The sequence below is a fragment of the Castor canadensis genome, chromosome X, assembly GCF_047511655.1.
Source record: "Castor canadensis chromosome X, mCasCan1.hap1v2, whole genome shotgun sequence".
NCBI lineage: Eukaryota > Metazoa > Chordata > Mammalia > Rodentia > Castoridae > Castor > Castor canadensis.
In genome coordinates, this window is record NC_133405.1 from 46,150,186 (window position 1) to 46,174,781 (window position 24,596).

Consider the following 24,596-nt stretch of genomic DNA (forward strand, 5'->3'; position numbering starts at 1 on the left):
GTCTTAAAATATCTACACAGTTTTGCTACACTCTGAAATGTAAGTAAAAATAATTCTCTATTATGGCTCAGCAAATTATTACCTGGGGTTTCAGATTCAATTAGGGACATTAGTGTTAATTATTCATTTGCTTGTGAAGAAAAATTTTCCTCCCTTTTGCTTGCAAGGCTCCGGGCTTCCATCTTTCCAATCCTCCAATTTTGGTGACAGGAGACAAATGTCTCCTGCCACCCCACCCAGGGTTCTGTAAACTACTCCCTTTGATCTCCTTTCATTCTTTTACTAGGCATTTTATCAATATCTCCTATCTATTCAGCACCTGTTGAGGGCTGATGATGAATACAGACAGATACAAAGATTAGTGAGCCAATGAAATGATTCCCTTTTATACAAGACACCAAAAAGAAACAATTTTACATACATTTCTGAAAGTTATGATTCCTTATGTTGTTACAAGTCTATATTTTACATAATGGCAGTTAATAGAAGGGAAAGTCCTCTAAGCCATGATGGAATGTATTAAGCCACAAATGAACCACTAAACACATAGGAAAGTATTTTAATTTCTTTAATCATCTCAGTGTTATGAACAGAGTAAGGAAGAATTTAAGAATGAGCAGTACGAAATTTGCATTTTTACATTAAAATGGTAGAATATTAATGGAATACTTCATACATGTCATAGGCTTAATGAGATGAAACATTAAGTTTTACCACTAAGACTATCACCCACCTAACATACAAAGCATGCTTAAAGCAAGAGTTTTTCTTCAGTTTCCTTAAAGGTACGCATGATTTTTCATATCTGATAGGTTCTTTACTTGCCTTAGTTTCTCTTGCAATCAAATCATACCAGACTAGGTTTATGTCATAATATAAAACAATCCTAAAAAGAAATCACAGTAAGGAGCTTTCATTTTTAAGGCTAAGAAAAACACACATCTTTACCTTCTGAACAAGGCTACACCAGTTATCAAAGTCTTTTTCTTCTTTGCAGAAAAATCCCTTGGGGGAGAAGCAAAAGATCACAACTTAGAATTGCCCTCTGTATGGCAAAATGGAGCTTATGGCCCAGAATTAGGAGGTGATCCACTCTCTTTGGATGTGTCTTCCCAGCAGTAGAAAAAGACTAGGCTTCTCTTTCCCCTAGCTCATTGCCTCACTTGGACACACACACTGGCATTCACTCACTCTCTCTCATTCTCTCTCTGTCTCTCAACTTTTGCTCTCTCTCCCTATCCCTCTGTGTCCCTCTCCCCCTCATTCTGTGGGATACTTAAAGTTGAAAATCAGTCTCCAAAGCATGGCGTTAATTTCTTCACATTCAGTAGACAGGTATACAAATCTATAAAGAATATTCAATTAAACCAGCAAACAAAAGCTAAATAGTAGCTAGACATACTTTAGTTACTATTAGTACTTTTAGCTAAACATAGTACTTGATATGGTGACTTTGACCTTCAGGAAATTATCTATCAGAATAGAGAGAACCAGCAGTCTCCTTCGTCATTCTCAGGGCCATCCTACAGTAGTAAAATGATGGTCTAAAACAAGAGGAGTGCTCTGTCAGTTCTCAATCACTGGTGCTCTGACAGTTGAATAAAATGGGATGAGAGGATGTAGACAGGCCTGAGAACCACTGGCTACCTCACAGGCAGATGCCCCTTCAATGTATGTTGACAGCAACCATACTTTTGGGGAAAAGCCCTGTGAATTGCATGTATCAAGAAATGGGCAGTGTCCTCTGAGGGGATTCTTGTCCCTTTCTCTGTCACTAGTCATGGCCCACCTTATTCCATGTGGCAATAACTTGAGGGTAAGATAAAAAAGGAGAAAAGATGATACTACTAATAATAACATTTATAGTATGTTTACAATGTGCCAGGCCCATGTGATAAGTGCCTTCCACAAACTGTACTTCATACAGCCCTACAAATGAAAGAATTATTGCTTTCTTCTAGAGATGAGAAGACTGAGACTCAGAAAGATTGACTTTCCCTAAGTCTATAACTAGTAAGTGGCAGAGCCTGGATTCTAACTCAAGTAATTTGGCTCCAGAGTCTCTTCCTTCCCCATGACATCACACCACATCCCACAGGAGTGGCAAGCAAACATACTCTTGCCATGCTACCTAACAACCTGGACAAGTCCCAGGAAACCAATCTGTAACAGGGTGACATCATGTCTCCTGGCCCACCCAATCTTCAGATACCCACCAAAGCCACAGAAGGATCCAAGTTCAGGATGTTCATTCGCTGTGGGGACTGCAGACAATGGAAAGTCTGGTCATCAACCGTTCCATTCTCTTCAGTGTCAACGAAGGTCTGGGTTGTGTGAGGGTCCAAGAAGATGAGCTCATCACCTGTTTTGGATTAGACATGCTTAACATTTGAAGCCCCCTGGCCCTGTCCCACTGCTATCCTGGGAAGGAGGCCCCCTGGTTCTCCTAACCCCTTCCCTGATGACAATGAGAATGGGATGACAAGAAGCCTGAAGCCAGGATGAGCATGCTTGGAAAAAAAAGCTATGTACATCCAAATCTAATCATTCAAAGAGAAGATTTGTCCTAACATTTATATCTCCTCAAAGTGCAAATCCAAAATAGAAAGCAACAGGTTTGGAGAATCGTGGGAATGAGAGAGCACAGATGACATGGCAGGTTCTGTGAGCAGCAGTAGCAAAGAGGTGATAGAGTCACCAGGCTGTGAGCCAAAGTGGCATCAGGGAGCTTTCTGCCTCTTTCAGTGTTGGAAAGCATCTGACTCTAGACCACTGGTTCTCAGAACCATAAGCAGAGAGTGCCTCTGGCAAGGGAAAAGGCCTTGGTCTCCAAAAGAAATTCTACACACACAGAACAGGAATGCTATCTCTGTGAGAAAAGAAATACTAGTGAGCTGACTCCTGGTATTGAGTAGTGAGTAGGTTAGTCATTGTGAGCAAGTTTGTGAATTCCTGTCACAAAACACTGCCTTTGTCTAACATCAGCACAGATGGGAAAGTCAACTGAAAGATAATTTTTTCTGCATTGCTGGGGTTGGAACCCTAGAGTGCTAGGCAAGTACTCCACCACTGAGCTACACCCTCAACCCAAGATGACTGACTTTTTCACATAAGAGACAAACCATGCTTCATTAAATTGAACATACCAGTGCCCAAATTAACTGGGTAGAATTTGGAGTGATAAAATTTCTAATTTGACCTAATGCTTAGTAGGTGAACGTACCCAAAGGGGCACTCGATGTCACTGTTCATGGTTGAGACTGTGTGGGTTTCTGTGTCCTCTACTGTCAGGTGATCAAGGAGACAGAAGAAAATGTGCTGAAGCCCTTCCCTGGAATGGCATCCAGGAGGGCACATCAATATGCGTCTGTTGACAAAGATTGTGTTTGTGATGTCTGATGAAAAGTTTCACTTGTATAACATAAACCAAAGACAAACCACTTTATTCACTCTCTAAGAATTAATGTTCTTGTTTTCAACTGGGGTCATTGGGCCTGTTCAGCTACCCTACAGGGTATAATAAGAACCAGAAATTTCTATCTCTGTGAAATGTGTACAACACAATGTCAAACAAGGTGGTCATAGAAATATCTTCAAATCAAAGATATTCTCCTATAAATATATGGTTAAGAGATATGGAAATCAGTGTCTCCATATGACTTGTTTTATGAAAGTCAAGGTAAAACATGTTCCCCTAGTAAATACTAGGGGTTGAGCACAGTGGTTCACACTTGTAATCCTAGTTACTCAGGAAATAGAGATCAGGAGGATCACAGTTAGAGGCCAGTCCAGGCAAAAAGCTCATGAGGTCCCCCATCTCAACCAATAAAAAGCTGGATGTGGTGGTATGCACCTGTCATCCCAGCTATGCAGGAAATGTAAATAGGAGAATCATGGTCCAGGATGCCCAGGGCATAAATGCAAGACACTATCCCAAAATAACAAAAACAAAGAGGGCTGGGGACATGGCTGAAGTGGTGGTTGAGCACCTGCCTAACAGTGCAAAGGCCTGACTTCAAACCCCTGTACAACCAAAAAAATGCCTCAGATCACACACAAGATGTTTGGCAGGAAGCCTATCTAAGACCATAGAAAGGCAAGAAAAAAAGGAGTTATGGACAAGAAAACAGCCAAAGCAGGGGTAAAACCAAGCCATCTGCTAGAGTGTTTTGAGTTAAGGTGCTAGGAAAAAGGTCATGATGTTTTTCCGTGTGTGTGTGTGTGTGTGTGTGTGTGTGTGTGTGTGTAAGAGCTTGCTTTGCAGGATGCCTCTTTTTTGAGAGTGCTTGCTTATAAGAAATACAGCAAAGGATATACAAAGTCTTAAAATGATATGGAGACTCACCAAAGATCTCTACCAAGCCCCAGAGAGAAGGGGCAGGCTGGTCAACCATCTGTAAAGACAGGGCTAACACTATGGATCTCCAGGTGGCAACCTGTGCCCAAGTATAGGGAATAAACAGCTCTTTCTCTGTAAGCAGGCAAAAGCTGGCAGCCAGTCTCACCATGTCACCCTGATCACAGCCTCCCACATCCAGAGCTTCTCCAGATTCCCATTGGGCAGGAGAGCCTAGAGAAGCAATGGAGTGTGGTAGGCAGAGATGACCAAATTGGGATCAAGTCCTGGTTTCACTGCTTTCTGGCTGAGTGACCTTGAGGGAAAAAAAAACCTCTTAATCTTCATTTTGCTATATATAAAGTGGAAATGATAGACTCTACCTCACATAGGTGTTGTGGTAATAATGAAAAGACTAAAATCTGTACATGTTCAGGACAGATGCAATTTTTTTCCAAGTATATTCAGTCCATGGTTGGTCAAATCCATGCATGGGGAACTCAGATACAGAGTGCCAAATGTAAATTTTTGCAACATTTTCTATAATAGGAACCAAAAGCTTAGAAGCAGAGGGCATCTCTGCTTATTTGTACTTAACTCCAAATACTGGGTATTGTACTTAGAAAAATAAAAGCCAGACTTCCCATTAAGCTGTAGTTCTTAGGCTCAACCAATAGATGGCAGAAGAGGCATCTCCCCCCCTTTCTCCCCACACCCCAAGAGCTAGAGGAAAGAGAGGCATGAGGTAGAGCCATGTTTTTCTGAGTGTGTACTATATGCCTGGCTCTTGGCTGAACACTTTACTGTGAGATGACCTAATGGTGAATCAGGTGTTAGCCTACTTTACATGACAGGAACCTGAGACTGAAAGAGTTGATACCCTTTTCCTACAGTCACACCATTAGAAAAGGGAGACTGACATGTTAAAGCCAGGTATGCCTGCTGCCATCCCACCTCACCTCCCCAAATCTCCAGAGGATAGACAGGCCCCTATGTCGTTCCTTTATAATTTGCTCTGGCTCTCATTGCCTGTCAACCTACCGAAGCTCCTAACTTTCTTGGGGTGCAGTCTTTCACCACTCCATTCCTACAAGAGGCGTCCATGCCAAATCTCCCATTGGTCATGGCTCATCACTTCATTGCTCACACTCTTCAGCACTAACCAGATTCCTTTGAGAACCAGGCCCATGATTCTCCAAGTGAGGTCTATGGACCAGCAGCATGGACACCACCTAGTTAGAAAAGCAAATCTCATCCCTACACAGACCTAATGAGTCTGCATTCAAATAGGCTGCCTAGGAGATATATGCACAGAAAAGTTCAGGAAGCACTGAGCTAATTTACCTGTGCGCGATGTGTCTGGTCATAGTAAGGGGGCTAGATTTCCAGAAGCGCTGCCTTATGCAGAGAATGTTGGACTGCTCATTGGGGTCCGTATTACAAGATTAGTGGTTTTAAGGCTTAGCCACCACTATTGCGAGGAGGACAGGTCTGTCTTTGCTTCCTCTAATTTCTACCCTGTCATGGCTCTGAGCAGTGAGCCATCAGGCCCAGCTACGGGGGCCTGGGAAGTCAGAGGATGTTCCTAGCCTGGTTGCCTGAACCCCAAAAAGATGGAGATCAGCAAAGCCAACAGACTGCAGTCCCACTGCCCTGGGGCCCCACAGGCAAGAGAGAGATGTTCTGAAACAATGCTATGACCTTGGGCCATTCAGTGGGGAAGTAGCGAAATCATCTTATTAAGGAGGCAAAGAAGCAGAGGCATTGAAGACTTGATTTCCATTAGACAAAAGGGAGTGTTACTCTTTGTAGATTAGACTGGGGACAGAAAGAGCTGACCAGAAGCCATGGTATCCCCAGGTTTGACAGGGGCCTATTCACTAGAGCTGTCTGGTCTCCCACACATACCTTTGCCCCACACCCTCCCCTAGCCCATGATAACTTACTTGTGATTCACCCTTTCATCTTACCTAAGAATCCTATGAAATAATAGGCGTTATTTGGTTTTCCTCCTAATGCCCCTAAAGACTGTGGCATCTTAAAACACTCCTGGAGGGAAAGAGAACGCAAGATTCTCAACTCACTTGTGGACTGCTGCTCACGGATCTCTGTGCTGACATGACGGTATGATGGGTAGGCAACAATGGGCTTGGGAAAAAGAGCAACTTACTTTGAATGCATCAACATACACAGGATTGATTTGGTTTATGCCCAGGCGAAGGGGCACAATGAGCAGCAGGGGTTTCCAGGCTGGACAGAAGGCAGAGGTGCCTTGACTCTGGTTACAAGCAGTCAGAGAATCAAGGGGGTTCTCATCAGCTGTGTCAGCACCCAAGGGAAGGACACAGCACATTTTTTCTAGAAACAGAAGGCAAGAGAGCAGGGTAAGTCAGGAATAACTAGGCCTATCCAAAGGAAAAGCTAAGAGAGACCTCATATACTACCCATCCTGCCTGGAAGGTCCTCCCCTCTGCCACCAGGGCCCAGTGGCCCTTCTTCTTGCGGGAAGGCCAGGCCATTCTTTCAACCCAATGCTCTTCATGTCAGTCACTGAACACTTGCTTAGCTCCCAAGAGGTATTCTGGGTTCACTGTGAAAATCTCACTTCTCAACTTATCTACAAGGGCCTTTGAGACAGGAACTGTGTCTTTAGGTTTCCTTAACCCTCATGGCAAGGAGCACAGGCCTGGACAACAGTGGGCCTCCATGCTGGTGGTTTAACAGAGTATATACACTTTGGGACTCATGCAAGAAAAGGGAACAGCACCTCTTTGAGGGGCAGCTAAGACCCTCTAATGGTTTTCTCCCTTTTAGAAAGCTGGAAGGAAAGAGAACCATAAGCCTTGCTCTTCTAGGCTCTCCGACCCTGGTGGAGCAGGCAAGAGACTCTTCTGAGCCCCAGATTTCAGAATAGCAAGAAAGGAACTCATCACCCACCAACTGGGAAGGTTAAAGGGCTGGGGACTCACTGATATCTTCAATGACCACTGTGTTATCCATAGAAACATAAACAGCCAAGGAATTCCATTCATCAAATAAAGCAAGTTTTCTGTAAAGCAATGTATAATAAAGTCACAATTGGGGAAGATGGAAATATCAGCAGGAAGCAATACAATTTGTGCCCATTGTTTCTAATGCTGACAGAGAAGCTGATAGTTAGGTTAGCTTTGGCTTCTTTGACAGAGGTCTGGGACATTCCATGTCCAGGGACTTTGAGAATGCCACAGAGTCACTGTATCTGAACCTTAAAAAGAAGGCTCTGCTTTGCAACATGGAAAACTCTACCTCACAAAATGAGGGTATTCTGGGTGAAAAACAAAAGTTATCCATGCATCTACTCCCCAAATTCTAAGAAATTTTATTTCCTTAAGCAAAAGATATTCTGAATTACTGCTTTTCTTTCTTTTTTTAAAAAAAGAAGGAAAATAAAATTTTCTTTAAAAAGAAACATTTGGAACCAGGTGTGGTGGCACACACCTGTAGTTCCAGTACTTGGGAGGTAGCGGCAGGGGGATCATGAGTTTGAGGTCAGCATGGGCTACATAGCCAGTTCCAGACCCGCTTGGGTTACAAAGTGAGACTCTGTCTCAAAAGAACAAAAATATATTTTGGGGGAGGCTGGGGGTATAGCTCAGTGGTAGAGTGCTTAACTAGTACACCTGAAGGCCAGGGGTCCATTCCAGGGCCTAAAACTATATATACATGTATACACACATATATATGAATATAATGTGTGAATATATTCATAAATGTGTGTATATATGTATGTATGTTTGGAAGCATAAATAATATAGGAAATGAGCCCCAGGAAAACAGAGGGAGGGAGAGCGGGAGCAGGGGAGAGATGGAAAAAGAGAGAAGAAGAGGACTGGAGAAGAGAGGGAGAGAGAAGGAGAGAGAGAAGCTCTCAGTTTCCTTCCCAGCTGCACTGAGAATGCCATTCAAGGACACAATGTCACAGATGACCTGGGTATGAGGCATTACTAGTCCGTAACTGAAGAGAAACAGCATTCCAAAGGGCTTGACTTCTGGGAGGATTAGCAAATACCTGAGGTCTAAGTAAAGCAGTAAAGCACCTGTCTATTTTTCCCTTACCTCCTTCTTCCCTTGCTGTTTGGAGAGAACATGTTTAACGTGGCTACTTCCAGGATTTGTGGATAAAACCCAGTCTCACTGGCTAAAAGAAAAAGCATTCTCTACCAAAGTGGCTCCCTGGAAGAGTTAATTATCATTACACTTTTATTTCACTCATTTTAATATATTATCTTTTCTCATAATAATAGTAATGATATGATAATAATATACAGATGACCCTCAGTGGTTTGTCATGACTATTGACTTTCCAATTGTGCAAAAGTGATATTCATTCAGTAGAAACCATACTTTCAGTTTTGAATTTGGATCTTTTCCAGGGCTAGCCACAAACAATATGATACTCCCTGGCGATGCTGGGCAGCGGCAGTGAGCCAAGGCTCTCACTCAGATATGTGATCATAAGGAGAAACTACTCATTCTCTACGGTGGATTGTGTTGCTAAGTTGTGATACTCAGTAGGTTAGGTGTACTAAAATGCATTTTTCTATTTACGATATTTTCAAGTTGTCACCCCAAGGAGCATCAGTATTGTTAGCAAACGTTCATAATAAATTAGAGCCCACTTAAATTCTTAAAAGAATGTTCTTCCATTCACTTATTGTTGAGAACCTCAAAATCTTAAAGAAAGAAGGAAATTCTGAGGGGTGTCACTTAAAAACTACTTGAAGTCAGGTTCTAGGCTCAACACAGATATCTAATCTTTCACACTTTCTGCCCTCACTCATTGCTACAGTGGTTCCTGACACACTTATCAGCTCCTCATTCAGCCACCAGTAGTGCCCACAAGACCCTCTGACTAAAGCAAGAAAGTAGTATCAAGCATGCTGCACTGTTAGCAAGAAGTAAAGTCAAGATACAAGTTTTCCTTGGATCTCCAGGAAATCCAGACACATTCATACTTCCAAAGCATGCTAGCTAATTAAAGATTGCCTAACAATTGAAACAAGGCCCTTTTTGTGATTCACATAGAGCAGTTGCATCATAATACCTAGGAACTGAAGTACACATACTGATGATCTAAATCTTCTGATCCCTAAATCTAGCCCCAGATTCAGGCTGCCAATTTCATTTATTCATTGAGCACTGAGGGAGCACTTATGTGTGCCAGGCAATTTTATACTGAGTGAAAAAGATAAGTACAATCTCTCTGACCCCAAGGAGTTTCCATTCAGTGGCAGGATATCAGGAAGGAGAGAATGACAACAGTAAGGTGGCCTTCAGGTGTAGGTGCTGATGCCACTCACCCCATTCAGTTCCAAAAAGTTGGTTCTGACCTGTCCACCTCGCCTCTTGTGGTAGGAGATGAACTGTGGAATTTAACAGGATAACTGCAAAAGTACCATGTTGGTACCTTGAACCTGCTAAGAGATGACAAACTGATTCCAAGACTCCCTTGTGTTTCTTCCAATAGATGGTGAGTTCCTTGAGATGAGGACTGTGTCCAGGTTATTTCTGTATACCTCACACTTAACACAGCAAAGGTACTCCATAAATGCTGAATGAATTAATGTCATTTTTATACTATGCAGGGTGGGGGTCCATTTCTTGCTTAGGCTGACTAAGCCTCCACGACTTAATGAAACTGTGAGCTTCAAAGGACCCTCAAACCAATGCTGATTGAGTCCTGGGGTAGCCACATATACTGATAACCACTGAATACAACTCTGATATACCAAGATGGAGGGCTACACTGTCACATTTCAAAGAACTGTCTGAGCAAACTGACAAGGATACTTGATGACTTAGTAGGAGGGGTGGCTTAGTGGGATTCCAAGAATACTTAGGCTGATGAGAGGTTTAGTTGGCTGGGGAGGGAAGCATAGAAGATGGTAGAATAGGCAGATGCCAGACTCTTACTTACTTTAACACCTGTGCAACTGTATTTGGTCCAAACCATTCGCCAATTGACTTCCCTTCTCCTACACCCATTTGTGCTGTTTTTATGTGGAAAAAATTAACATGTTAGCAAAATATCTTCCAGTGAGCCACAAACTCCTAATTTTTTGCATAAATAAGCAGATGGACAACATAGTGGAGCTCCATATAAGGCAGGGGGAGAAAAAAAACAGGTATAAACAATTGCTTTTAAACTATTAACTTATGATCTTACCCATTTGATGAATAGAATAGCAACAGTCTTTTCTATCTAAGAAGCACTGTAGGATCCGCTGGTATTCTTTTGGTTGTTCTTTCTGTTTCTCCCAGTTCCAATCTTTTGAGGAAAAAATAGGTTAAAATCATTTTTCTGTTTGTTACCTCTCAGTACTCTTATTGTAACTAAAAATTAAAAGGAAGGGGAATTCCAAGATGGCGGCTAGAGGTAGGAAGCAGAAAGCGAGCCTCCTATAGTGAAATCTTGGAGAGACACTGGAGACACACTTTGCAGGCATAATCACCGAGAAAAGGCATAACTTTGACCCCTCCACATCTCCAGCCGGTGCAGAGAATCTCCACTTCACGTTAAACGGAGAAACGAGGAGGGCCCCCGGGGCTGCCAGTGGCTGGCGCCCATACGGCTTGGGAAGACGCGGACCAGGTGAGTTTCGCGGTACTGCAGTAGCCCCACAGACAAGCCTGGGCCAGAGCAGCATAGCCCCCGGGAAAAAAAGAGAAACTGAGTAATAAGCAATAAGAACAGTTAAGACACGCTGGAAAGAGGGTGGGGTGCCCTGAGCGCTGAAGATTGGGGGAAGGGAATCTTTCCTGGGACTGTAAATAAACAAGCCAGGCGTGCCGGAGAGGCTCTGGCGGGAGCGGGGCACACGCCCAGCAACCAGGAGCGGGGAAGCTTGTGAGAGTGGAGGAGGAAAGACCCACTTCCCACGTGAACTGTAAACAAACATGGCAGCCGGCAGGAGCAGCAGCACCGCCCAGTAATCAGGAGCAGGAAAGCTTGTGAGAGTGGCAGTGGGAGGAAAACTTCAGAGGAGTGGGGGGAAGACCCACCTCCCACATGAACTGTAAATAAACACGCAGGCCTGACAACGCAGGGGCAGTGTCACCTTTCCCAGTGCTTGGAAAGGGGAAAGCCTGTAGCAGAGGCTCCCGCACAGGAGAACTCTGAGCAAACAAAGCCTGTGGGACCAGGTGAGTGCTAGCTCACCCCAGAGATCTGCATAAATAACACCGCCAGCTACAGGCTGAGAGCAGCAGGCAGGCAAGCCACAGTTGCAGATACCACTCTCAGAACTGTCTCCAGATGCTTTTTTTTCTTTTTCTCCCTACCTTTGATGAGAGAACAACCGAATTACACCTGCAAGCCGAAAAACTTACTGAAACTGTATTGCATTTGAACTGGGGACACTTGGTGGGGCTTTGTGTGTGTGTGTGTGTGTGTGTGTGTGTGTGTGTGTGTGAGTGTGTAGTTTTGTTCTACTTTATGCATCCCCTTTGATGAGACAACTACAGAACAACATCTGAGGCACCAACTCCAGGACTGGAGATTGAGACGGACATCCAAATTATTAAGACTGAAACTGCATTGCATATAAACTTGGAAGTTTTTTGTTTTTTTTTTTTAATTTTCTATTTTCCATTTTATTTTAATTCATTTTTATATATAGATATTACTTTCATTTACTTATTTTTTATTTTTTTTATCTTTGATTTTCAATCCTCTCTCTGACTCTCTAATGTCTGTTCAGCTTACTGTCGATTAGTACACTAACACTCCCTGTTTATACCTTTGAAACTCTCTTGTCTGATACCTTGTTCTGGTTTCTCCCTCTTGTCTGCATATTTGTTTTCCCCTTTTCTTTAACTTCTTGCTTTCCATCTCAGCTCACTCTTCCATTCTAAATATTACCATTGTTATTATTACAAGCTAGAAAATACTTAATTACACACAGTACAGGGACAGTAACAACACCAAGGACAATGACGGGAAGACAGAAAAAACAGGGAAACCAGTTTCCCCACAGCAAAAAATTAGTACAGGAACCAGAGGGGAATGAAGAGAACAGAAACTCAGATCCAGACTCCAACAAAATGAAGATAAACTATGCCAAAGGACCCAATGAAGCCCACAAGAATAATTTAAAAGAAGACATACTACAAGTACTCAATGAGAATTTTATAGAGATGATACTGGATAGGGTCAACCAAAATGTACAGGAGACACTCAAGAAATTCCAAGACAATAAAAATAGAGAATTTGAAAAAGCAAAAGAAGAAATAAAGGAAACCATAGAAGCACTGTATAAACACCAAAGTGAAAGAGAGAACACAATGAATAAATGGATAAATGAACTCAGGACAAAAATAGACAACAATAAAGAAGAAAACAGTCAGGATATGGAAAACCTCAGAAAAAAGAACGAAACAGAACTGCAAAACAAAACGGAAGGCCAATCCAGCAGAATAGAACAAACAGAAGACAGAATCTCAGAACTTGAAGATGAAATGGTAATTAAAGGAAAAACCGAAGAACTATTAATTAAACAACTCAAGACCTGTGAAAAGAAAATGCAAGAACTCACTGACTCCATCAAAAGACCAAACTTGAGAATCATGGGCATCGAAGAAGGAGAAGAGGTGCAAGCGAAGGGAATGCGTAATATATTCAACAAAATAATAACGGAAAATTTCCCAAATCTAGAGAAAGATATTCCCATACAAATGCAAGAGGCCTCCAGGACACCAAACAGACCAGATCAAAATAGAACTACTCCACGACATATCATCATTAAAACAAGTTCAGAAACTAAGGAAAGAATATTGAAGGCTGTAAGAGAGAAAAAACAAGTAACATACAAAGGTAAACCCATCAAAATCACAGCAGACTTCTCAACAGAAACATTAAAAGCAAGAAGAGCGTGGGGTGAGATCTTCCGGGCACTGAATGAAAATAACTTCAACCCCAGGATACTCTACCCAGCAAAGCTATCATTCAAAATAGATGGAGCAATAAAAGTCTTCCATGATAAGCAGAAACTAAAACAATATGTGACCACAAAGCCACCATTACAAAAGATTCTGCAAGGGATCCTGCACACAGAAAGTGACACCCAACTTAACCATGAAAAGGCAGGCAGCACCAAACCACAGGATAAGAAAAAGCAAGACAGTAGAGAGTAACATCAAGTTAGGTACACACAATCAAACCTTCAAACAACTAAGACAACTAAATGGCAGGAATCACCACATACCTATCAGTACTAACGCTTAATGTTAATGGACTTAATTCACCCATCAAAAGACACCGTTTGACAAAATGGATTAAAAAAGAAGATCCAACAATTTGTTGCTTACAGGAGACTCATCTCACCAACAGAAATAAGCATATGCTTAGGATGAAAGGCTGGAAGAAGATTTACCAAGCCAATGGCCCCCGAAAACAAGCAGGAGTAGCAATACTTATCTCTGACAAAGTAGACTTCAAACCTACATTGATCAAACGAGATAAAGAAGGACATTCCATACTAATAAAAGGGGAAATAGACCAAAAGGAAATAATAATCATCAATCTGTATGCACCCAATGTCAACGCACCCAATTTCATCAAACATACCCTGAAAGACCTAAAAGCATATATAAATGCCAACACAGTGGTTGTGGGAGACTTTAACACTCCATTATCATCAATAGATAGGTCATCCAAACAAAAACTCAATAAAGAAATCCAAGATCTAAAATATGCAATAGATCAAGTGGACCTAGTAGATGTCTACAGAACATTTCATCCAACCTCTACACAATATACATTCTTCTCAGCAGCCCATGGAACCTTCTCCAAAATAGATCATATCCTAGGGCACAAAGCAAGCCTCAGCAAATATAAGAAAATAGAAATAATACCGTGCATACTATCTGACCACAATGCAGTAAAAGTAGAACTCAACAACAAAAGTAAAGACAAAAAACATGCGAACAGCTGGAAACTAAATAACTCATTACTTAATGAAGAATGGATCATCAATGCAATAAAAGAGGAAATTAAAAAGTTCCTGGAAGTCAATGAAAATGAAAACACAATCTACCGGAACCTATGGGACACAGCTAAGGCAGTCTTGAGAGGAAAGTTTATACCCATGAGTGCATATATTAAAAAGATTGAAAGATCCCAAATCAATGACCTAATGATACATCTCAAACTCCTAGAAAAACAAGAACAAGCAAATCCCAAAACAAATAGAAGGAGAGAAATAATAAAAATAAGAGCTGAAATCAACGAAATAGAAACCAAAAAAACCATACAAAGAATTAATGAAACAAAAAGTTGGTTCCTTGAAAAAATAAACAAGATCGATAGACCCCTGGCAAACCTGACTAAAATGAGGAGAGAAAAAACCCAAATTAGTAGAATTAGGAATGCAAAAGGGGAGATAACAACAAACACCATGGAAGTCCAGGAAATCATCAGAGACTACTTTGAGAACCTATATTCAAATAAATTTGAAAATCTAAAAGAAATGGACAGATTTCTAGATACATATGATCATCCAAAACTGAACCAAGAGGAAATTAATCACCTGAATAGACCTATAACACACAATGAAATTGGAGCAGCAATCAAGAGTATCCCCAAAAAGAAAAGTCCAGGACCTGATGGATTCTCTGCTGAATTCTATCAGACCTTTAAAGAAGAACTGATACCAACCCTCCTTAAACTGTTCCACGAAATAGAAAGGGAAGGAAAACTGCCAAACACATTTTATGAAGCCAGTATTACACTTATCCCAAAACCAGGCAAAGACACCTCCAAAAAGGAGAACTATAGGCCAATCTCCTTAATGAACATTGATGCAAAAATCCTCAACAAAATAATGGCAAACCGAATTCAGCAACACATCAAAAAGATTACTCACCACGACCAAGTAGGCTTCATCCCAGGGATGCAGGGGTGGTTCAACATACGAAAATCAATAAACGTAATAAACCACATTAACAGAAGCAAAGACAAAAACCAATTGATCATCTCAATAGGTGCAGAAAAAGCCTTTGATAAGATCCAACATCATTTCATGATAAAAGCTCTAAGAAAACTAGGAATAGAAGGAAAGTTCCTCAACATTATAAAAGCTATATATGACAAACCTACAGCCAGCATTATACTTAACGGAGAGAAATTAAAACCATTCCCTCTAAAATCAGGAACCAGACAAGGATGCCCACTATCTCCACTCCTATTCAACATAGTACTGGAATTCCTAGCCAGAGCAATTAGGCAAGAAGGAATAAAAGGAATACAAATAGGTAAAGAAACTGTCAAAATATCCCTATTTGCAGACGACATGATCCTATACCTTAAAGACCCAAAAAACTCTACTCAGAAGCTTCTAGACATCATCAATAGCTATAGCAAGGTAGCAGGATATAAAATCGACATAGAAAAATCAGTAGCATTTCTATACACTAACAATGAGCAAACGGAAAAAGAATGTATGAAAACAATTCCATTTACAATAGCCTCAAACAAAATCAAATACCTAGGTGTAAACCTAACAAAAGATGTGAAAGACCTCTACAAGGAAAACTATACACTTCTGAAGAAAGAGATTGAGGAAGACTATAGAAAGTGGAGAGATCTCCCATGCTCATGGATTGGTAGAATCAACATAGTAAAAATGTCAATACTCCCCAAAGTAATCTACATGTTTAATGCAATTCCCATCAAAATTCCAATGACATTCATTAAAGAGATTGAAAAATCTACTGTGAAATTTATATGGAAACACAAGAGGCCACGAATAGCCAAGGCAATACTCAGTCAAAAGAACAATGCAGGAGGTATCACAATACCTGACTTCAAACTATATTACAAAGCAATAACAATAAAAACAGCATAGTACTGGCACAAAAACAGACATGAAGACCAGTGGAACAGAATAGAGGATCCAGATATGAAGCCACACAACTATAAGCAACTTATCTTTGACAAAGGAGCTAAAAATATACGATGGAGAAATAGCAGCCTCTTCAACAAAAACCGCTGGGAAAACTGGTTAGCAGTCTGCAAAAAACTGAAACTAGATCCATGTATATCACCCTATACCAAGATTAACTCAAAATGGATCAAGGATCTTAATATCAGACCCCAAACTCTTAAGTTGATACAAGAAAGAGTAGGAAATACTCTGGAGTTAGTAGGTATAGGTAAGAACTTTCTCAATGAAACCCCAGCAGCACAGCAACTAAGAGATAGCATAGATAAATGGGACCTCATAAAACTAAAAAGCTTCTGTTCATCAAAAGAAATGGTCTCTAAACTGAAGAGAACACCCACAGAGTGGGAGAAAATATTTGCCAACTATACATCAGACAAAGGACTGATAACCACAATATACAGGGAACTTAAAAAACTAAATTCTCCCAAAACTAATGAACCAATAAAGAAATGGGCAAGTGAACTAAACAGAACTTTCTCAAAAGAAGAAATTCAAATGGCCAGAAAACACATGAAAAAATGCTCACCATCTCTAGCAATAAAGGAAATGCAAATTAAAACCACGCTAAGATTCCACCTCACCCCTGTTAGAATAGCCATCATCAGCAACACCACCAACAACAGGTGTTGGCGAGGATGCGGGGTAAAAGGAACCCTCTTACACTGTTGGTGGGAATGTAGACTAGTACAACCACTCTGGAAAAAAATTTGGAGGCTTCTTAAAAAGCTGGACATCGATCTACCATTTGATCCAGCAATACCACTCTTGGGGATATACCCAAAAGACTGTTGCTCCAGAGGCACCTGCACATCCATGTTTATTGCGGCACTATTCACAATAGCCAAGTTATGGAAACAGCCAAGATGTCCCACCACTGACGAATGGATTAAGAAAATGTGGTATCTATACACAATGGAATTTTATGCAGCCATGAAGAAGAACGAAATGTTATCATTTGCTGGTAAATGGATGGAATTGGAGAACATCATTCTGAGTGAGGTTAGCCTGGCTCAAAAAACCAAAAATCGTATGTTCTCCCTCATATGTGGACATTAGATCGAGGGCAAACACAACAAGGGGATTGGACTATGAGCACATGATAAAAGCGAGAGCACACAAGGGAGGGGTGAGGATAGGTAAGACACCTAAAAAACTAGCTAGCATTTGTTGCCCTTAACACAGAGAAACTAAAGCAGGTACCTTAAAGCAACTGAGGCCAATAGGAAAAGGGGAACAGGTACTAGAGAAAAGGTTAGATCAAAAAGAATTAACCTAGAAGGTAACACCCACGCACAGGAAATCAATGTGAGTCAATGCCCTGTATAGCTATCCTTATCTCAACCAGCAAAAACCCTTGTTCCTTCCTATTATTGCTTATACTCTCTCTACAACAAAATTAGAAGTAAGGGCAAAATAGTTTCTGCTGGGTATTGAGGGGGGGAGAGGGAGGGGGCGGAGTGGGTGGTAAGGGAGGGGGTGGGGGCAGGGGGGAGAAATGAACCAAGCCTTGTATGCACATATGAATAATAAAAGAAAAATGAAAAAAAAATAAAAAAATAAAAAATTAAAATTAAAAGGAAAACACAGGCGCTATATCTAGAAAGTAGAAATGATCAAGTTAGAACATTCCTAAATATCTTTCATTTATATGATAAAGAAATTTGGAAACTGATACTTTCAAAGATTCAGTGAGCATAAAGTAGTCAAAAGCAAACAAGAAGTTGACCAAGGAATTGCCTTAGCCCAAGGGCTGAAGCTGGATAAATATTATATAAAAACCATATCACAAAGGCCTTTCAGGGATGCTACCCTGAAAGGAAGGTCACCACAAAACCTAGCAGTATATCCATACAAAACCCAGATGCCACAGTGTTTCGTCTCCACATAGACTGCCACAGCTTTTATCCTTCTGTTCTGGCAGCATTGCCAAAGGGTCTTATGGGGGAAATGTTATTCTGACATACTGCTAAAGAAGCTTTTTTAAAAATGTACTTTTTAAATAATCCACACTGGGCTTGGAAAAGCAAATACGCTTGCTAACAGATAGATGTTCAAGGTTTCCTCAAGACCAAAACCCAAATCACTACATCTGTAGGGATCCCATCTGTGCCTTCGACACAACCCCCAGATCCTGCAGAGGCCACTTATAACTTACTGAGGACAACTGAAACATGTTTTACAATCACCGCTACAGACAGTATGCACTACTCCCATTCTCTTAGGTCTAGAAAATCTGTCTAGCGGGACAGATTTCCAAGGCTTTGTTTGCTTCCAAGTCATAAATTTTTCTCCTGAAGTTTTAGAGGTTGAATTAATGACTGAAATGCATTTGAGACAAAAGGTCATTATCTCCAGACTCTTCAGTTCTCTTTGGCTTCCAGTATCTCTGAAACCAAAGTCTTAAACTTCAGATCCAGCCCATCCTTCCGAAAGTGAACTACATCCAACTTTTTTCATTAGCTATTAAATTGTTCAGGTCTGGGGAAATCCTCATTAGCTGGATGCTAATAACTATTAAATATTTACTGAAGACAGTGCTATGTGAGCACCCCATCTCAATTTTATTTTTTTTTCTCTTCTCCCCACCCCCCCTCCCTTAAACCTCCCCACCCCCTCCCTCTCCCCCCCATCCTCTGGCTTCCAGGCAGAAACCCCATCTCGATTTTCAAGTGACTGAACAGAAAACAATCCAAAAGACTTCTTTGCAAAATTACATATTCTAATTCATCTTAACTACAAGATTTATTTCCAAGTTCTTCCTGCTACTTGCTTTTATGTTGATTGAGACTGCTGACTGTGGATTTTTTCCAGTTTTCTCCCCATTTACAGAACTTACTTTCAGAAAAATCATATTGGAATGTTTTATAAATGAGAAAAAAGTTAAATAGCGTGGATGGAACTAGAAATCATCATGTAAAGTGAAATAAGCCAGTGTCACTAAGACAAGTATGGCATGTTTTCTCTCACATGTGGAATGGAGGAGGGGAAAAGGTACATGAAAATAGAAGGAAGACTATTAGAGATGTGGAAGAGGAAAAGGAGGAGGAGAGGAACAGATGAGAAAGGGTAATAGTAATATGATCAAAATATACTATATGAATCTATAGAAATGTCATGATGAAACCCATTAATTTGCACAATTAATATAAGCTAAGAAAACTGTACATTTGCTCCATTAAAAATGAATGTATGCATACAGTAGAGAACTCACTGAGGAGTCAGAATATTTGCATTCTATTCCCACATCTATACTTCCTTATTGTTTGACTGTAGGCAAGTCACCTAACTTCTATAAAGCCTCAGTTTGCTCATCTGTAAAATAGAAATTATAACAGTACCCAGGGAAAGCAGGTACAGAATACCCTAAACCCTGAAGAGAAGGCAACAAGCTCTAAAACACCCCCAGCCCTCCCCTGATCCTTTCTGAAAACCACCACAGGATCTGAGTCTGCACAGTGGGAAAAGGGGACTGATATTTCCATAATTCAATCAGCAACAGCCAAATGAGTTCATCAGCCCAACCTCACCCAAAGAGTCTTTCACTCTCTCTTCCACAAACCCAACTGAACTTTCACCCTAGTGTCTGAACTGGCATCCAGCCAAGGTGATCATCCAAATACTCACAGGGAAGCATGCACATCTTAAGAAAGTGAGACTCAAGAGTTCCAAAATCAATTATTGAAGGTTCTTAATTAATGAAGCAGCCTCTTGAGGAAACTAATTTAAGGATTTCTTCATCATCAAGTAGACATCCTCAGTGATCCAAAACCAAAATAGCACTAGCTCCTTCATTAGGCACTTCCTTTAGGTCACTTACATCCTTCACCAGATGGGTACTTTAAGTGAGCTCAAGAAATTAACTTATCACCACACCCTGCTTCCTGCTCCCTTTGTTATCTGTCATTTTTAAGGACTCAAACAAAAGCAAAGATGGAAACTGTAAATGACACACCTGCCTCAATGTTCAGTTCTGTCCCAGGAAAATAACTCTCTGGCCTGGTGAGTCACAAGGAAATACCGGCTGTTTCCTTCTTAAGAGGGGCTTTGTTGACTTGGCAGCCTTACCACCTATACAGAGCTTATACAGAACATCTCAGGGCCTGCATTAATGCTAAACCAACAGCAGCAAGTGACACTGCAGAGACCTCTGGAGCCATTTATAGAACAAATGGAACTCACCCCTTCCCAAGTGTCTACAGATAAGGGCTTGAGCCAGCATCATCTGTCCACAGCGCAGCATACATCCCCAGCCAGCATCTGATGAAGGGCCCGTTCCTCCTGTTGGAAAAATGGATGGGCACGAATATGAGTTCCTTAAAATTTCTCTTTGCTGAAGAAATCAGCATATTTAGGGTTAACACAGACAGGCAAATAAATACATATGTATACTCTGGAAAGGGAGGCAAGAGAAATACTCAGAGATCAAACAGGGTTTGGGTATAATGTTGGAAATTACAAGGACAATGCTAAATCAACCAAAATGGGTTCTACAGCTAAAGACCTAACAAACAAATGAACTAAGCCTGCCCCTTAGGTTTTCTGCTCAGAGACTTCCAGGTATGCGTGCAATTTAGATAGATGACTATCAACTCTTAGTCCATTCCACGTCATCTCTTGGTGGACCAAATCTTGCCTTGCACAGCTCACCTGCATGGCCCTGAAAATTTCAGGGAAGCCAGTCTTACCTTGGTTAAAGAACAGATATTACCAAAGGTAGCCATCGAAATAGTCAAAGAGACTTGGAAGGCTCCTGACTCTTCTAAATATATACTATGAAGTTCTGAACAACAAGGACAATGTAAAGTAAGAGCCCTAGAATAGTGATCAGAACAGCAGTACCTAGTTACACAATCCAACTCTTATTTATAGACTGGGGATAAAACACATACTTTGCTTATTCTCAGTGGGTGTTATAAGAATTAAACAAGGGAATATGTGTGAAATGTGTTCTAGAACCTACACAGAATACTTGATATTATAAGTATGGATACCATATGAAATACCTAAATGAAATAAAACCACAGGTTCCGTTTTAAGGATACTTGATAAAAAGAAAATCCCATGTACATGCCCAGAATGAGCTCTATTAATATCCTTTTCTAAGGGACCAATGAAATCAGATAGCTTGGATGGCAGAGGGGACATTTTACTTTCATTGTTTTCCTTTCTCAATATGGAAGTGGAAAAGTATGCTATAAGCATGATCTCAGAAGACTAACTTTAAAGGGGGTGATCACTCTTGCATGACAGGTGACCAAGGTAGCTGCCCCTTTCCTTTTGTTGTGGGGACTGAAGAAGATAGGGAGGAGAAAGATAGGGATGAGTGAGCACATTTATGCACTGGAAGGGGAGCCCTCTGCCTCTTTCTAATGCTGATACCATAGGTCAAATGGGTGTGGAAAAGGTGTCATGATGCCCATGTAAAGAAAAGATCATCTGTTGCCAATATGTTGTTAGAGTTGAATTGGAAATGTTTTCTGGCCTTGCAAAGAACTCCTCATCCAGAGAGCATTCAGAGCTTAGAACCACTGGGTACTAAAGATTGTTCTTTTGTGTTACTGCTTAGGGTACTTTCTTTTGAAGAGCAAAGAAAATGTCTATGTGGACTTCATTTTTAGCCCTTCACAGAAAGGCTGATTTCACTACAATTACATCAAAATTGGTTAGACAGGTTTCCTCTTAGAAAACACCTTGCAGTGTTTGTAGGCCCTTTTCTTAGAGGGTCATGATACTAGGAAATGGCCACCCCAATTGCAAACATTTTACAAGTCTCTCTAGAAGTAACATTCACATAGCTTATGGAAGTGTCCTAAGATATGAGTTTAGTAAAACACTAGAATTAGTTTTAAGGAAGACTATCATAATTCATCTCCCAATGTCAAGGTGTTTTCATTTCATAAGAAAAAAAAATCAAGGGAATTATTTTCTTTCCTTCAAGGCACAATTTTCTTTAGTAATCAAGTACTTCCACAAAGTGGCATATTTTAATTTAATAATTTAATTTGTAATACCCAAATTAAAACTTCATTTCATTTTTTTCCCTACCCTCAAAAGTCAAACTAATACCATCTGGTGCCTGAACACATGGAGGTAGGTCCAAAGTATAGTGGCATAACATGTCAACACCATGGAAACATATGTGATGGGGTACTTCAGCAATGAAACTTTTGAATGAAGTGTAAGACTCACCTACTCCCCTAAATTAAATTCTTTGCCATAGTGAACTGTTAATTCTAAGGTTTTTGTGAGGTCACTGACAACCTCAGGCAAGCTATCTACAAGGAAGAAAGCACAGTACAACAAATGATATACCTACCAATTGGTGAAAATTTCCTTCTGTATGTAAACCATAGGCGAGCACTTATATCAGACAACAGCTTAGCTTTTTCTGTAATTAAATATGAAATTAAAATTAAATCACCATATCCCATCTAATATGTCCTTTTTAACTTCTAAGCCAGCAGCAAACTTATTTTTAAGTAACCAGTCAATTTCATTGTTGTAGGGATAGTGAAATTCATAGGAAACCCAATCTCATTTTAGTTAAATAATTTCAGTATTTCCCCTCACCTCAATTTTGACCAGAGCTACTCTACTGGTTGATACAATGATTTTGGGTAATTCCTGCCTCCTTCTTCTCATTGATCTCCAGGGCCATGGCAGGTACTTACACTTGGCTCATGGCCAAAAGATAAGAAATAGGAAATACAAGGATCCTAGAGAACCCACAAATAAGGCAATCATCCCCAGTCTAAATGATGATAGTGGATTAGATCTCTCATCAGTACCCATTGTCTGTAATCTAAAACTAGGGGTTTGTGGGTTTGTGGTGTGTATATATGCATCCATGTACACATGTAAGTACACACAGTTAACTCAAAAGGATGCTCCTGCTAAGCAAATTGTGTAAAAAATTTATCCATAGTACATAGTATAACTGGAATTTGTTATATAAGTGGATATATAGCATCATAAATGTGTCTTTTTTCAAAGCATGCTTTCTTGAGCATTTTATGATCCAAATTTACTTTTGATGGCCACAAATATGGTTTCTTCACTTCCACCTAGATGTGCTTTTGTCTTTCCTAGTCATCTCTCTCCCTCTTCTCAACAACACATCCATATTTGTATTCTATATAGAACATACAGTCCTTGCACTTAAAAAAAAAGAAAAGGAAATTCAATTTTAGTCAATAGTTTCTATGTTTCTCCTCCTTTTCCTATGAACAAATCAGAAAGTTGAGCTGTATGGATTTTCCTTCCCCTTAATGCCTGCAGTGCAATAGCGCATTTTGGGAAGTAGATGTATAGTGGTTAAGAGTAAGAATTCTATCAGGCATGCTGGCACATGCCTATAAAACAGCACTTTGGAGGCTGAGGCAGTAGGATCACAAGTTTGAGGCCAGTCTGGCCTATATAGTGAGTCTCCAAAAAAGCAAGTAAGTTTTCTAGAGTCATACTCTGCCTGGGTTTGAACCCTGACTCTGCTACTTATCAGCTGTATGGTCTTATTACTTAACCTTTTTGAGCTTCAGTTTCCCTGCAAAAGAAGAAGAAGAACTACTGCATTGAGTTGTAAGTATTCAACAAAATAATGCATGTAAAACATTTAGATGGTTCCCAGTATGCAGTCAATCTATGTCAAATGTTAGTTATTATATATCTGATCTCTCAATTGTTCACACTGCTCACTCCTGCCTCTGCAGTCCCAAAGCCTTCCAGCTTGGCTTTATGGTGGGAAAGTCATGTAAACATTTTAAGTCACCAAAAAAATTTATAACTCCACATAATTTCACTTTGAAAGGCATTTCTCAACTTAGTATTTGAACGTTTTTGGCAACCTAGGGACTTGTGCTGTCTGGAGAGTAGAACTAGAAGAGATTCTCTCCAATTCCCCTTGTTTTAAGTACTATGGAAGGAAGTTAAGATCCAAAAAAAGAAAGTGACTTACCTGAGTTAGGAGAAGAGTCTGAATACACAAGGTCTCTCAACTACTAGCTGTTCACTGTTCATAGTTCTCCAATCAAAATAATGAAGCCAGACATAGGAGGAGGGAGAAAGAACTAACTTCCTCTCCACCTTTTGATCAGTTTCTTCCTATTCCTTACTCCCTGATATTGCCTCTGATGAGGATTTCTCCTCAGAAAGACACCAATCTCAGAACTGACTGTTTCCAAGCTAAAGCTTTAGCTGGGTGCTGGGTCATTAGCAGTTGAAGGGTAAAAGGTCTTTCCTAATCTATAAGAATATAATGATGAAGTAGAAAAATTGAAGCCTTC

The 24,596-nt window shown here is 40.5% G+C and overlaps 1 protein-coding gene across 2 annotated transcripts in view; it reads right to left on the reverse strand.

Moving 5' to 3' along the window:
- Nucleotides 1-24,596, reverse strand: part of Atg4a (autophagy related 4A cysteine peptidase) — a 58,398-nt gene that overhangs the window by 2,266 nt on the left and 31,536 nt on the right. Inside the window, exons 4-12 of one of the 2 annotated variants that reach the window (XM_074063554.1) lie at nucleotides 22,634-22,705; nucleotides 20,497-20,595; nucleotides 10,542-10,643; nucleotides 10,293-10,365; nucleotides 7,306-7,385; nucleotides 6,507-6,694; nucleotides 6,307-6,385; nucleotides 2,217-2,362; nucleotides 949-1,005 (exon numbers count right to left, since the gene is read on the reverse strand). In XM_074063554.1, the coding sequence (XP_073919655.1) occupies nucleotides 949-1,005; nucleotides 2,217-2,362; nucleotides 6,307-6,385; nucleotides 6,507-6,694; nucleotides 7,306-7,385; nucleotides 10,293-10,365; nucleotides 10,542-10,643; nucleotides 20,497-20,595; nucleotides 22,634-22,705 (896 nt within the window). The remainder of the gene's footprint in view (nucleotides 1-948; nucleotides 1,006-2,216; nucleotides 2,363-6,306; nucleotides 6,386-6,506; nucleotides 6,695-7,305; nucleotides 7,386-10,292; nucleotides 10,366-10,541; nucleotides 10,644-20,496; nucleotides 20,596-22,633; nucleotides 22,706-24,596) is intronic. The other variant, XM_074063555.1, reaches the window with a different exon arrangement.